This window comes from Amphibalanus amphitrite, unplaced genomic scaffold, assembly GCF_019059575.1.
Source record: "Amphibalanus amphitrite isolate SeventyFive unplaced genomic scaffold, NRLGWU_Aamphi_draft 000892F_arrow, whole genome shotgun sequence".
Taxonomy (NCBI): Eukaryota; Metazoa; Arthropoda; class Thecostraca; order Balanomorpha; family Balanidae; genus Amphibalanus; species Amphibalanus amphitrite.
In genome coordinates this window covers 58,131-73,968 of record NW_024882386.1, presented here as the reverse complement: position 1 = coordinate 73,968, position 15,838 = coordinate 58,131, and the positions used below count along the sequence as shown (strand labels likewise).

The 15,838-nt window shown below is 49.2% G+C and overlaps 1 protein-coding gene and 1 non-coding gene across 2 annotated transcripts in view; both read left to right on the top strand.

Moving 5' to 3' along the window:
• LOC122367722 (THO complex subunit 2-like) overlaps positions 1–15,838 on the top strand; it is a 41,568-nt gene that overhangs the window by 19,669 nt on the left and 6,061 nt on the right. The window contains exons 21-31 of the mRNA XM_043341072.1: positions 1,960–2,151; positions 3,123–3,380; positions 3,594–3,725; positions 4,325–4,453; positions 4,818–4,926; positions 5,142–5,268; positions 5,601–5,739; positions 5,993–6,119; positions 6,507–6,535; positions 8,489–8,611; positions 8,875–8,944. Coding sequence (XP_043197007.1) covers positions 1,960–2,151; positions 3,123–3,380; positions 3,594–3,725; positions 4,325–4,453; positions 4,818–4,926; positions 5,142–5,268; positions 5,601–5,739; positions 5,993–6,119; positions 6,507–6,535; positions 8,489–8,611; positions 8,875–8,944 — 1,435 coding nt within the window. The remainder of the gene's footprint in view (positions 1–1,959; positions 2,152–3,122; positions 3,381–3,593; positions 3,726–4,324; positions 4,454–4,817; positions 4,927–5,141; positions 5,269–5,600; positions 5,740–5,992; positions 6,120–6,506; positions 6,536–8,488; positions 8,612–8,874; positions 8,945–15,838) is intronic.
• Positions 5,320–5,392, top strand: Trnav-cac. The gene has a single exon. It is a non-coding gene; the product is annotated as a tRNA-Val (tRNA).

Here is a 15,838-nt window from a genome sequence, read left to right as displayed (position 1 = left end):
TCTCTATGTATGCAGTAGCAATGTCCGAAAACCCGTCAGCTCCGTTAATGCCATGGGAATGAAAAGTGCTGCTGAAATTATGGCTTCCGTTCCTTTCCATGAATAACGAGTATCATAAAAAGGTCGAGGCATTCGCAATTGCCAATGATGAGCCGCACATTTGGCTGTGACTCATCCTAACTAGGCTGGTAATGAAAAATTCCGTCATGGGTCCTTTTCCAGTTGGAAGTTTCACGAGAAAAAGTGAGTGTGGAAGCACTTGTATGCTTGAAATGGATCGATTATAATTTTACACTTCTTTCCGGATGTTTGCTCATGCACATTGCACACAAACACGAGTGTTTTGCAGATTTATTGTGCAAATGTCACCCCGTTTGACATCATTCTGCACGGCGTTTCGCAGCTATTTTCAGTTCCCACACTGAGCTACTTTTGCTCGTCATTATGGCGCCCCTTGGGCGGTTCTCAGTATTGTTATACCCACTGCTCTCCCCGGCATGAATTGAATGTGATGAAAAGTTGTGTTTTACTTGTTCAACTCACTGCTTAGGTATTAAAACACGCTATCACTGGCCTGGCATTTCAAGGGTATTGCAGACCGAAGTCCTTAACCCGGCAGTTGCTGGGGTATTTCGCCACCCACCGTTTGCTGGGGGGGAGGGGGAGGGGGGCGTTAAACGCCCCCAGCCGATAACTCGAGAACCGATAGGCGCAGCGAAACGCACGAGGCGGCAAACGAAAGAACGCGACGAGACGCTTCAGATGAGTACTTTAAAGTTAACTTTTGAGGTCACAGGTCAGGTCAAGGTCAGGTCAAACACCTGAAATCGGGCTTTCAGTAGCATGGACTTCAGGACTTCGCAATGGGTGCCTCTCGTCATAAACTCTGTCGAAACGGTGCACAATCCATCATATAAGGCCTACAAGGGTGTCAGCTCCATGTAGGGGTCAGTCAAGCATAGGTCAGGGTCAAGGTCAGGTCAACCGGGTAGGCACCTATCCCCGAAAATCAAAACTGATATCCGCAGCCTGTGACACATGTTTTATGGGTAATTTGGGGCGTAGAACATGATGGTGACATTCATTTTATCATATGTGTACGTGTTTGGCTCAAAAAGTTCAATTTAATAAATGCATGTATCATGGTCGTGAAGTAGTCACGAGAAATTGCCAAGATTCAGTTCAAGATTTTGGAAAATTCGGAACAATGATCAATAATCGAAGATAGCCATTTGATTGTTCATAATATTGGCAGTCTAATGGCGTTTACGGCATGTCTGTATGTCTATTCTGTGATTTTATATGATTTTTTGAACATATGCCGTTTTTGGTCGAAAACTCAGAAATCATGACGTCACTAAAACCTCGATATCTCAAAAATTTTCCGACAAATTTTTTGAAACTTTGTCACAATAAACTTCAATCAATTCCCTACAGGTACCCAAAATTTGGCGCGCCTGCGGCGCGCCGTTTTTATGCTATGGCCCGGCGAAAAAAAGTGGGGGCGTTTAACGCCCCCCCCCCCCCCCAGCAACTCGCGGGTTAAGGAAGGCCTCATTCTGATCATGAACCAAATACTTCCGATGATACTGAGCCTCTGGTTTGTTCAAAGACACAAGTTGATGAAAATTGTAAGCCTATGCTGTGTACAGCTATTTCTGTACACAGCATAGGCTGTGTACAAAAATAACAGCTAGCTGTAGAGCTATTTCGCGAAAAACCTGCCGTGAAATCTACTTTTCATCGTGATCAGCGCCTTCCGGGGGATGCTGATGGTATCTCACGCCGCTCTGGAAACGTTGTCTGCTGCTGGCGTTGCCCAGAGATTACTCTAATCGCATATTGTCGCGTGAAATGCACTCACTGGAATTAATCTTCCAGATGACCACGCTTGTATACTGTTGGTCCCCCAGACCCTCACCACACTGCTCACTCGCCCTCCCCCCGCCCGCCCCTCAGGAGAAGGACTCGTGGTTCGAGCCACGCCAGGCCAAGTCGGCCAAGACGGAGACGATGACACAGTTCGTGCAGATGTGTCTGTTCCCGCGCTGCGTCTTCACCTCCATGGACGCGCTCTACTGCGCCGAGTTTGTGCGCACGCTGCACAGCCTGAAGACGCCCAACTTCTCCACGCTCATCTGCTACGACAGGGTAAGATGGTCCGCTTCTGGGCGGGGGGTACCTGTCCCAAGACACGGATTATCGTGTCCTTGGGATGATAGCATCTGCCTCTATTAGGAAGTCATATTTCTTTAAAATTTCATTTCATATTTTATGAATGTTCTATTTCTGGAGTCGCACTCTCCTTCGTTCTGTCTTGGCCCCTCTGAAACATGTGGGTAATCTAACAATATCAATCCGTGAAGATGGCCTATTCAAAACAGAAATATACGTACAGCCCTCTGCAAACTGCGTGGTAGGTATTCTTTTTTCGACAAAACCGAGAATATCGCGGATACTATGCTATCGGTCACTCGGAAATCGTAACAGCAAGACGCGCGAGACTCCGCACCTTAGATGAGCATTACCATCGTATTCATTTTCCATCCAGTTTGGCAACAATACCCAAAAGTTTATATTTGCCCCCAAAACAAACTGTTGCATTTTGTTGCCACACAAAGCATATACTTTGTTTAGTGCTAGACCCAATCGAAGGAGTGGAGCATGGTGCCTCTATTTGCAATGAATTCCGACCGACAGATCACATAGTCTTTGAGTTATTACCGGTTTTGTCGAAAAAAGAATACCTACCACGCAGTCTGCTGAGGGCTGTACAACTACAGTCAGTCTTGAAAATACCGCGCATTGGTGCGGTGGATCCATCGAGTCCCACCGAGAAAGGGCAGCTAAATTTGAGTCACCGAACCAATTGACCTGGGGGATGGATGAGGATGTCAATTGATTCAATGACTCAAACTTAGCAACCCTTCCTCGGTCGGGCTTGATGGATCCACCGCACCGATGCGCGATGCTTTCAAGACTGACTATACTATGGGAGCTACAGGCCTCACGAGGCCTCACCTTCTGGAATCCTTCAAAGTCGAAGTCACAGTGAACTATTTATAAACTGCGTGACCTGTAGCCCAGTTTTCACCGCCTCCCTGCCCGCCCCTCCCACGCAGCTGTTCTGCAACATCACCTACACGTTCACGTCGTGCACGGAGAACGAGGCGTCCCGCTACGGTCGCTTCCTGTGCGCCCTGCTCGAGACAGTGATGCACTGGCACGGCTCCAAAGAGGTGTTCGAGCGCGAGTGCGCCTTCTTCCCGGGTTTCGTCACCAAGTTCCGCGTGTCCAACAAACAGAACGAGCGCAGCGACCATGTCGACTACGAGAACTACCGCCATGTCTGCTTCAAGTGGTTCTACAAAATCACCAAGGTCAGTCAGCTGCGCTGACGTCATCGTGGCTCTGATTTTTTCTCTAGCCTTTGTGATATGTAGTATTTCAATTAATCTTGTATTACACATACATCATGTTCGATGTGCGTTCATGCTTGCTTAATCGTTTTGCAGGTGACCGTGACCTGCTACTAACCCGTTCCTAACTTACTGACCTTTACTGACCCTTGCTGACCTGTTCCTGACCCGCAGGCGATCGTGACCTGCCTGGACAGCCGCGAGTACGTGCAGATCCGGAACGCGCTCAAGATCCTCATCAAGATCCTGCCGTGCTACCCGGTGCTCAGCCACGTGGCCAACATCGTCGAGAAGAAGGTTGAGTCGGTACGTACTAGGGAAGTCATGGATAAGCCGATGCTCGTTACTCAGGCACGTAGCCAGGGGATTTTGCTCAGGGAGGGGACACAGGTCGCGGGCTAGGGTCGTACCCCCTCCAAAAAAAGAAAACTCGGATTTGGCCCACTATTTTTGGTGGTGTGGTGCAGCTATTTTTATCTATTTTTATTTTTTACTTAATTTTGTTTTATTTTTCGCCTTCCGGGGGGGGGGGGGCATGGCCCGTGCCCTCCCCCCCCCCCGTTGGCTACGTCCTTGTTACTCAGTTCACAGTCGGCGGCCTCTGCGCTCTGCGGAGCGGACACATAATGAACTGCACAGGCGATTGTGTTTCCTGCTCTGTAATGTATCAGCCGAATACCCCGAACTGATAACACCTTCATTTACCGTTTATTTCTCATCGTGATTAGTGAGGATGATATTATTTTTGCCGAATCTGTGAATAAGGCTGTTGCCTTTCAATGTAGGGTAACCAAGAAGGGATTGTAAGCGATTATCGGAGCATGCTTCGATGTTCTGCCGAATTGCGTCATCTGCTCCCAGAGGTTTGACCTCGTGACCTGACCCGCCCCGTCCGCTGCCCACAGGTGATCCAGGCCGAGAAGAACAAGCGCCAGGACCTGGCCATCATGGCCACCAGCTATGCGGGCCTGCTGCGCGCCCGCAAACACACCTACATCCCCGAGAAGGACTTCCACACGGTCGACAAGAGCAAGGCAAGTCCACGTCATGGGCGGGGGTGATTGGGTTTTCCATAGTATTGGGAGTTATGGGTCTGTGCCGCGGTCTTGAGAGCATGTTTAGCTGGTACTGCTGTATCCAGCGAGTGTTATCAAGTTCGTTGTAAAATGCTTAAACTGCCTGGGACATCATATTGTAATACCTTTCTTTAGTTGACCATAACAGCGATACGCAAGAAGTTTCAATTTGATCCTTCAGCTGCGTTTTCCATCGCTTTCTACTTACAGTGTTCGGATGTTAGCTTTTTAACTATGTCTAAACTGAAAAGATGACCGCCAGAACAGACCCTTTGTCCTCCATCGGCGCCCATTCTCACACCCACCCCGGCTCTCCTCACAGAAGGCCGCTCCGCCGGCGGCCGCCGCTGCTCCGGCCACCAAGGAGGCGACCAAGTCGACCAAGGGAGGGGAGGCGGCGCCTGCCGTGGCCAACGGCAGCGTCAAGCATGGTCAGTTGAAAGGCCGGCACCGGAGCTGGGTATTGGGTAGGGTCTGCTGCATTATGCATGCATGCGAAGGTGCTTCTGTGAGATGAATTCTGAATAGCCGACCATGGGGAAACAATATGATAAGGATTGAAGAACATGTTTTTTTTTCTAAGCATGCACATGAATGTGATTTGCCTGGGTTTTGATCTGTATTTCGGTCCTGCCTATATTCACAGAGCCGATGGACCAGGATCGGCCTTCGCCGCGCCAGGAGACGTCCTACCGGTCAAATGATCGTGACGAGAGCACTGAGCGGCGAGTCAAGAGGGAAAGTCGGGGTCGGGACCGGCCCAGAGAAGACGGGTAAGTGGGACTGGTCGGTCTAATCCGATACGCAAGCCGCCCCGCTCAGTTGTTTCCGTAGTGTAGTGGTTATCACGTCCGCTTCACACGCGGAAGGTCCCCGGTTCGATCCCGGGCGGGAACATCTTTTTCAACCTTGCGACCTCGCTGGGCGTTCGCATTGAAGTGGGACGAGGTCACCGTTGGACCTAAAGTTCTGGCCCGTCCAAATTAACATCGGTCGAAACACTGTTTGTTTTTGCTCTTCTATTTCATGCCCTGTTCACGCCCAATGAACGCAGAAACGTACCGACCGACACAGCGGACTGACCGGCCCCGTACCGTACCCACAGGGACCGCAGTCGGTCACAGACGCCGCGCTCGGACAGCACGCCCGTCTCGGGCCGGGAGCGGAAACACGACACGGAGGAGCGACGGGAGCGGAAGGCCGCCAAACGCAGTCCGCCAGACGACGAAATGGAGAGCAAGAAGGTAGGAGTGAGCAGAGTGATCACTCATTATTCCATCTGATTAGCGAAGACTGAGGGCTTGTTAATCCGTCTGAATTGAAACGTTTGGTGACATGCGTGGCTAGATTGTTTGTTGATTTTGTCGATACCCTCCTGGCTAGATTGTTTATTGATTTTGTCGATACTCTCCTGACACGTAAGTCAGGTCCCGGCCTCAGCAGATATTCGCCAAGGTGTCTTTATTGAACATTTTTCCTTCTTCTCTTCTTCTGTAGATATCGCACCGGGTGGAGCGGGAGTCTGACGAGATCCGTGTGGTGGAGGACGAGTACTTTGAGAAGCCGCGCCGTCCGCCGGCCTCCTCGTCCCGCTCCGCCTCCGAGGCCTCTGACGTCGACAGAGGTGAGAGGGCTACTATACATGAGCTGGTGGGAGACGGGAAGCTTGATCTTGGTTACATACATTATACAATGGTTATAGTAGGCTGGATTTTAGAAGGGAGATTGGGTTAGGATGAGTTCCTTTATGAATTGCAGACTCGCCTTTTTTACGCATGTCTTGTATTTATGTATGTGTGTATGTATTTACGATCATGGGCGATCCACACATGGCGTAGCGATTTGTCTTGCGTTAAGCTGCGGAAAGTATGCGTTTTAACACGTAACACTCATGATTGCGGTTGATAACTAGTAGTTATTTTTAGTGATGTGATCCATGGGTCACCGGTAGTATCTCGTCAGCTTTTTGCAGTGTATCCGTTTGTGACACCTCGCGTTCTGTCTGTTTCAGATGCCAAGCGGCGCCGAGTGGAAACTAAGGTTAGTATGATTGACGTGAGCTGATGGCCGCGGCCGGCTGCGGCCCGGCTGTGGCCGCCGTCGCCGCCGCCGGCCGTCACGCGCCGCTCAGGGGGTGTCGCCGCCGGGCGCGACGGCAGCACCGCCGCCGCAGCCACCACCATCGTCGAAGTCACCACAGCAGCAGGATTCGGCAGGGATCCAAGAAACAACATCGTCGTCATCGTCACCGCGGCCACCGTCACTGTCGGCCTGACATCCTCAATCCCTGCTGCTGTCGAGTCGGGCGGATGCCGCACCGGCTCAGCGCGACCGAGCGTGAGAAAGAGAGAGGGAGAATCCGTGAGAGAGGAGGCGTCAGCGGTGTGTAAGAGAGGTGCCGCGCGGTAGTGAGATGGACAGAGTGCTGGGAGAGCGGCAGAGTGCGAGAGGAGGCAGCGGACGCCGAAGTCTGCCAAATGGAAGATGAAGGAAAAAGCGTTCATGCGGTTAGTTCAAAATGGCGAGGTGTGCTATTCGAGCCGTTGCTCGATCGCTAAATGAAGTGAATTGAGAACATTCTTCTTTCGGCTGTGATACGAGATCTTTCTTCTGGTGTGGTTGGGGGCGGCGAATATGCCCCAGATGGCTCAAAGAGCCGAACTCTTGTTAGTTTTTGTCGCGCCCCTGTCCTTGGCGCTGGCGATCAATGCATCCTTCCCAGAGAGATTTCTGGTGGAGCAAGGCATAAGTTTTTGTACAAAGAATGTGCTGAGGAGCAAATATTCTTCAGAATGTGTTAGTTCAAAGTGCTCTCAGGAATACCCCGGTCATCTTCTTCACGAAGCGTGCCTCCATTGTGAGATGTTTGTCCGTCGGTGCATGCCGATTACTCCGTGGCCAGCGCTGCCGGTGGGTGCGTGTCCGCCGGCGCCCTCTACCGTCTCGGGTTCGTCCATCTCGACTCCATTCGTCCGGTATGGCGTCTCTCCTTGTTCTATGAGGCATGGCTATTCGTGCCAGGAGAAGCCAGGCAATCGTGCTGGTGTCCGTATTGGACCACAAGACATCGGAGAAGCTCCATCTGCGCCGTGGTTTCTCTCGCAGTACCGCGGAAGAAGGCTATCCGCGTGGGTGCTGGCGGCTCCGACAGGGAATCAAGAGCGCTGCATGCAGCTCTGAGTGCTCCATACGCCTTGCTGGGCCCTCTGAAATGGGCGAAAATGTTCCTCGAGGTATCGGGCGTCATGTTGAAGCGCCATGAAGATCGCAGTTGCTCTGGAAGGCGCTGTAAATGAGCTGATCTGCTACCTGTCGATGGGAGTTAAACGGACCACCTTGTCAACACCACGCTTGTGTGTCGCTTCTGCATCTGCTAACCTGGCGAAAGAAAAAAAACACGTCTGAGGAACAAGACGAACAAGATGCCACTGCAAGTCAGGCGTCAAACTCTGGAGAGTGCCAGTAATTCAACAGAAAGCCGCTCACTCTGTTCAACTCAGAAGTCCATCAAAACGCCAAATCAACACCAATCGTCTCCAATCTGTCTGGAGTCAGCACAGTGCGCGCTCAATCAGCGCAGGAGTCATCGAACAGCACTGTGGCGGCCGGCCACCGCGCGGCGCGTGGCGCGCGATCTATCCCATGAGTGGTGGCTCGGCACCGCCAGTCTGCTGTCACAGGTATTGTACAGCGCCCGACCCATCCTCAGCCCGGTCCCTGTCCTTTGTCCTGTTCCATCCCTTCCGGAGGGCTCTGGGGCCCACCTCCAATGCACTATCTTTGAGCCGTAGATGTGTCTGTCGTCGCTCAGTATGCAGCTTTAGTGGTACTGTCAGTGCCGATTGTATGCTTACTTTTGAGGCAGAGAGCTTGGCTGGCTTCCCACGATGTTTCTCGTGTCTAGTGGTGTAACGGTTGTGGGGTTAGATTGCTAGTGATGAGGGGCCGGACGCCACGAATTGGGGTAAGACGCACTGCTCTATTTGATTGCAGAGGTCCGCCGAAAAGGCTCCCGAAAAGGACGAGGAGAAGAAAAAGAAGAGGAAGAAGGCCGACAAAGGGTTGGAGGAAGGAGAGATCAGAAACAAGCGGGAAGAAAAGAAAGATAGGAAGCGGGTAAATCAATGGTTTGGTCGCTTACAGAACATCGCTCCCTCATTATATTGATCGGTCTTTTATGCGATATTTACGTGATCCTTTTTATTTGAGAAGTCACCGGTGACAGATTATTTCTTAAAGCATCTTTTAATCTATTTTTATCAACTACGTAATAATTAGCTATTTTAACTCATCTATTTATTGGAAATTTGATTTGATTTGTTTCTTTAGTAACTTCTTCGTCGCTTGATTTGTTTTATTCGACTCTGTCTGCGAAACAGGCGACCGCTAGCGACAGAGACGTCTCTCCAGTCGACCTGAAGCGCAAGCTCAAAGAAGAGGAGAAAGCCGGTGAGTTTAGTGAGCATTATCACACGCAACTGACGATCCATATCTGATAGAGTTGCGCTTCGATACCGTCCATTAAAATGGCCGAGGCGCAGTCCCAGTCTCTTGCCTTTCAGTACCTATGCCGCGAATAAGTCTTGAAGACATTAGTACATCGTGAGCTTGTTGAATTTCTCGCGCCGATAATATTGTAAGTTGGAAATCACAAACCCTCAAATAATCATGTAACGGAAGTTGGCACAGATTCAGCACAGATTTAGCACAGCACAGATTCGGTAGGGGGAAAAAAGGCCCCGGTAGAGGGAAACCTTTATGACCCGTTTTCCCCTAGAAATGACGTCACAAAGAGGTAAAAATGGGTATCAATCGAAAGCTCTCGTTTACCCAGACACAGTCCTGCAGGAAAATTCCACTTTTTCCCCATAGCAAAGTTTTTACGGGAAAATCAAAATTTTGGGTCAATGGGGGGTCCCCCCCGATTTCGTTCAAAATCGGCACACAGGTGCCCCACCACCAGCCGAGAAACTTTCCCCAAAACGGTCCCCGTTGCATTGACGTTTAAGGCCCGTAAAGCCCCCTAGACTCGTAAAATATCCGTAAAATCGCCTTTGTACGGACAAAAAAGTGGTGCTATGGTAAAAATGGGTATCAATCGAAAGCTCTCGTTTACCCAGACACAGTCCTGCAGGAAAATTCCACTTTTTCCCCATAGGAAAGTTTTTACGGGAAAATCAAAATTTTGGGTCAATGGGGGGTCCCCCCCGATTTCGTTCAAAATCGGCACACAGGTGCCCCACCACCAGCCGAGAAACTTTCCCCAAAACGGTCCCCGTTGCATTGACGTTTAAGGCCCGTAAAGCCCCCTAGACTCGTAAAATATCCGTAAAATCGCCTTTGTACGGACAAAAAAGTGGTGCTATGGTAAAAATGGGTATCAATCGAAAGCTCTCGTTTACCCAGACACAGTCCTGCAGGAAGATTCCACTTTTTCCCCATAGGAAAGGTTTTACAGGAAAATCAAAATTTTGGGTCAATGGGGGGTCCCCCCCGATTTCGTTCAAAATCGGCACACAGGTGCCCCACCACCAGCCGAGAAACTTTCCCCAAAACGGTCCCCGTTGCATTGACGTTTAAGGCCCGTAAAGCCCCCTAGACTCGTAAAATATCCGTAAAATCGCCTTTGTACGGACAAAAAAGTGGTGCTATGGTAAAAATGGGTATCAATCGAAAGCTCTCGTTTACCCAGACACAGTCCTGCAGGAAAATTTCACTTTTTCCCCATAAGAAAGTTTTTACGGGAAAATCAAAATTTTGGGTCAATGGGGGGTCCCCCCCCCCCGATTTCGTTCAAAATCGGCACACAGGTGCCCCACCACCAGCCGAGAAACTTTCCCCAAAACGGCCCCCGTTGCATTGACGTTTAAGGCCCGTAAAGCCCCCTAGACTCGTAAAATATCCGTAAAATCGCCTTTGTACGGACAAAAAAGTGGTGCTATGGTAAAAAATGGGTATCAAGCGAAAGCTCTCGTTTACCCAGACACAGTCCTGCAGGAAAATTCCACTTTTTTCCCATAGGAAAGTTTTTACGGGAAAATCAAAATTTTGGGTCAATGGGGGGTCCCCCCCGATTTCGTTCAAAATGGGCACACAGGTGCCCCACCACCAGCCGAGAAACTTTCCCCAAAACGGTCCCCGTTGCATTGACGTTTAAGGCCCGTAAAGCCCCCTAGACTCGTAAAATATCCGTAAAATCGCCTTTGTACGGACAAAAAAGTGGTGCTATGGTAAAAATGGGTATCAATCGAAAGCTCTCGTTTACCCAGACACAGCCCTGCAGGAAAATTCCACTTTTTCCCCATAGGAAAGTTTTTACGGGAAAATCAAAATTTTGGGTCAATGGGGGGTCCCCCCCGATTTCGTTCAAAATCGGCACACAGGTGCCCCACCACCAGCCGAGAAACTTTCCCCAAAACGGTCCCGTTGCATTGACGTTTAAGGCCCGTAAAGCCCCCTAGACTCGTAAAATATCCGTAAAATCGCCTTTGTACGGACAAAAAACTGGTGCTATGGTAAAAATGGGTATCAATCGAAAGCCCTCGTTTACCCAGACACAGTCCTGTAGGAAGATTCCACTTTTTCCCCATAGGAAAGTTTTTACGGGAAAATCAAAATTTTGGGTCAATGGGGGGGTCCCCCCCGATTTCGTTCAAAATCGGCACACAGGTGCCCCACCACCAGCCGAGAAACTTTCCCCAAAACGGTCCCCGTTGCATTGACGTTTAAGGCCCGTAAAGCCCCCTAGACTCGTAAAATATCCGTAAAATCGCCTTTGTACGGACAAAAAAGTGGTGCTATGGTAAAAATGGGTATCAATCGAAAGCTCTCGTTTACCCAGACACAGTCCTGCAGGAAAATTTCACTTTTTCCCCATAGGAAAGTTTTTACGGGAAAATCAAAATTTTGGGTCAATGGGGGGTCCCCCCCGATTTCGTTCAAAATCGGCACACAGGTGCCCCACCACCAGCCGAGAAACTTTCCCCCAAACGGCCCCCGTTGCATTGACGTTTAAGGCCCGTAAAGCCCCCTAGACTCGTAAAATATCCGTAAAATCGCCTTTGTACGGACAAAAAAGTGGTGCTATGGTAAAAATGGGTATCAATCGAAAGCTCTCGTTTACCCAGACACAGTCCTGCAGGAAAATTCCACTTTTTCCCCATAGGAAAGTTTTTACGGGAAAATCAAAATTTTGGGTCAATGGGGGGTCCCCCCCGATTTCGTTCAAAATCGGCACACAGGTGCCCCACCACCAGCCGAGAAAGTTTCCCCAAAACGGTCCCCGTTGCATTGACGTTTAAGGCCCGTAAAGCCCCCTAGACTCGTAAAATATCCGTAAAATCGCCTTTGTACGGACAAAAAAGTGGTGCTATGGTAAAAATGGGTATCAATCGAAAGCTCTCGTTTACCCAGACACAGTCCTGTAGGAAAATTCCACTTTTTCCCCATAGGAAAGTTTTTACGGGAAAATCAAAATTTTGGGTCAATAAGGGGTCCCCCCCGATTTCGTTCAAAATCGGCACACAGGTGCCCCACCACCCGCCGAGAAACTTTCCCCAAAACGGTCCCCGTTGCATTGACGTTTAAGGCCCGTAAAGCCCCCTAGACTCGTAAAATATCCGTAAAATCGCCTTTGTACGGACAAAAAAGTGGTGTTATGGTAAAAATGTGTATCAATCGAAAGCTCTCGTTTACCCAGACACAGCCCTGCAGGAAAATTTAACTTTTTCCCCATAGGAAAGTTTGTACGGGAAAATCATAATTTTGGGTCAATGGGGGTCCCCCGATTTCGTTCAAAATCAGCACACAGGTGCCGATATTTTACGGATTTATTTTAAGGATTTTACGGATATTTTACGAGTCTAGGGGGCTTTACGGGCCTTAAACGTCAATGCAACGGGGACCGTTTTGGGGAAAGTTTCTCGGCTGGTGGTGGGGCACCTGTGTGCCGATTTTGAACGAAATCGGGGGGGACCCCCCATTGACCCAAAATTTTGATTTTCCCGTAAAAACTTTCCTATGGGGAAAAAGTGGAATTTTCCTGCAGGACTGTGTCTGGGTAAACGAGAGCTTTCGATTGATACCCATTTTTACCATAGCACCACTTTTTTGTCCGTACAAAGGCGATTTTACGGATATTTTACGAGTCTAGGGGGCTTTACGGGCCTTAAACGTCAATGCAACGGGGACCGTTTTGGGGAAAGTTTCTCGGCGGGTGGTGGGGCACCTGTGTGCCGATTTTGAACGAAATCGGGGGGGACCCCCTATTGACCCAAAATTTTGATTTTCCCGTAAAAACTTTCCTATGGGGAAAAAGTGGAATTTTCCTGCAGGACTGTGTCTGGGTAAACGAGAGCTTTCGATTGATACCCATTTTTACCATAGCACCACTTTTTTGTCCGTACAAAGGCGATTTTACGGATATTTTACGAGTCTAGGGGGCTTTACGGGCCTTAAACGTCAATGCAACGGGGACTGTTTTGGGGAAAGTTTCTCGGCTGGTGGTGGGGCACCTGTGTGCCGATTTTGAACGAAATCGGGGGGGACCCCCCATTGACCCAAAATTTTGATTTTCCCGTAAAAACTTTCCTATGGGGAAAAAGTGGAATTTTCCTGCAGGACTGTGTCTGGGTAAACGAGAGCTTTCGATTGATACCCATTTTTACCATAGCACCACTTTTTTGTCCGTACAAAGGCGATTTTACGGATATTTTACGAGTCTAGGGGGCTTTACGGGCCTTAAACGTCAATGCAACGGGGACCGTTTTGGGGAAAGTTTCTCGGCTGGTGGTGGGGCACCTGTGTGCCGATTTTGAACGAAATCGGGGGGACCCCCCATTGACCCAAAATTTTGATTTTCCCGTAAAAAACTTTCCTATGGGGAAAAAGTGGAATTTTCCTGCAGGACTGTGTCTGGGTAAAGGAGAGCTTTCGATTGATACGCATTTTTACCATAGCACCACTTTTTTGTCCGTACAAAGGCGATTTTACGGATATTTTACGAGTCTAGGGGGCTTTACGGGCCTTAAACGTCAATGCAACGGGGACCGTTTTGGGGAAAGTTTCTCGGCTGGTGGTGGGGCACCTGTGTGCCGATTTTGAACGAAATCGGGGGGGACCCCCCATTGATCCAAAATTTTGATTTTCCCGTAAAAACTTTCCTATGGGGAAAAGTGAAATTTTCCTGCAGGACTGTGTCTGGGTAAACGAGAGCTTTCGATTGATACCCATTTTTACCATAGCACCACTTTTTTGTCCGTACAAAGGCGATTTTACGGATATTTTACGAGTCTAGGGGGCTTTACGGGCCTTAAACGTCAATGCAACGGGGACCGTTTTGGGGAAAGTTTCTCGGCTGGTGGTGGGGCACCTGTGTGCCGATTTTGAACGAAATCGGGGGGACCCCCCATTGACCCAAAATTTTGATTTTCCCGTAAAAACTTTCCTATGAGAAAAAAGTGAAATTTTCCTGCAGGACTGTGTCTGGGTAAACGAGAGCTTTCGATTGATACCCATTTTTACCATAGCACCACTTTTTTGTCCGTACAAAGGCGATTTTACGGATATTTTACGAGTCTAGGGGGCTTTACGGGCCTTAAACGTCAATGCAACGGGAACCGTTTTGGGGAAAGTTTCTCGGCTGGTGGTGGGGCACCTGTGTGCCGATTTTGAACGAAATCGGGGGGGACCCCCCATTGACCCAAAATTTTGATTTTCCCGTACAAACTTTCCTATGGGGAAAAAGTGGAATTTTTCTGCAGGACTGTGTCTGGGTAAACGAGAGCTTTCGATTGATACCCATTTTTACCATAGCACCACTTTTTTGTCCGTACAAAGGCGATTTTACGGATATTTTACGAGTCTAGGGGGCTTTACGGGCCTTAAACGTCAATGCAACGGTGACCGTTTTGGGGAAAGTTTCTCGGCTGGTGGTGGGGCACCTGTGTGCCGATTTTGAACGAAATCGGGGGGGACCCCCCATTGACCCAAAATTTTGATTTTCCCGTAAAAACTTTCCTATGGGGAAAAAGTGGAATTTTCCTGCAGGACTGTGTCTGGGTAAACGAGAGCTTTCGATTGATACCCATTTTTACCATAGCACCACTTTTTTGTCCGTACAAAAGCGATTTTACGGATATTTTACGAGTCTAGGGGGCTTTACGGGCCTTAAACATCAATGCAACGGGGACCGTTTTAGGGAAAGTTTCTCGGCTGGTGGTGGGGCACCTGTGTGCCGATTTTGAACGAAATCGGGGGGGACCCCCCATTGACCCAAAATTTTGATTTTCCCGTAAAAACTTTCCTATGGGGAAAAAGTGGAATTTTCCTGCAGGACTGTGTCTGGGTAAACGAGAGCTTTCGATTGATACCCATTTATACCATAGCACCACTTTTTTGTCCGTACAAAGGCGATTTTACGGATATTTTACGAATCTAGGGGGCTTTACGGGCCTTAAACGTCAATGCAACGGGGACCGTTTTGGGGAAAGTTTCTCGGCTGGTGGTGGGGCACCTGTGTGCCGATTTTGAACGAAATCGGGGGGGACCCCCCATTGATCCAAAATTTTGATTTTCCCGTAAAAACTTTCCTATGGGGAAAAAGTGAAATTTTCCTGCAGGACTGTGTCTGGGTAAACGAGAGCTTTCGATTGATACCCATTTTTACCATAGCACCACTTTTTTGTCCGTACAAAGGCGATTTTACGGATATTTTACGAGTCTAGGGGGCTTTACGGGCCTTAAACGTCAATGCAACGGGGACCGTTTTGGGGAAAGTTTCTCGGCTGGTGGTGGGGCACCTGTGTGCCGATTTTGAACGAAATCGGGGGGGACCCCCCATTGACCCAAAATTTTGATTTTCCCGTAAAAACTTTCCTATGGGGAAAAAGTGGAATTTTCCTGCAGGACTGTGTCTGGGTAAACGAGAGCTTTCGATTGATACCCATTTTTACCATAGCACCACTTTTTTGTCCGTACAAAGGCGATTTTACGGATATTTTACGAGTCTAGGGGGCTTTACGGGCCTTAAACGTCAATGCAACGGGGACCGTTTTGGGGAAAGTTTCTCGGCTGGTGGTGGGGCACCTGTGTGCCGATTTTGAACGAAATCGGGGGAGACCCCCCATTGACCCAAAATTTTGATTTTCCCGTAAAAACTTTCCTATGGGGAAAAAGTGGAATTTTCCTGCAGGACTGTGTCTGGGTAAACGAGAGCTTTCGATTGATACCCATTTTTACCATAGCACCACTTTTTTGTCCGTACAAAGGCGATTTTACGGATATTTTACGAGTCTAGGGGGCTTTACGGGCCTTAAACGTCAATGCAACGGGGACCGTTTTGGG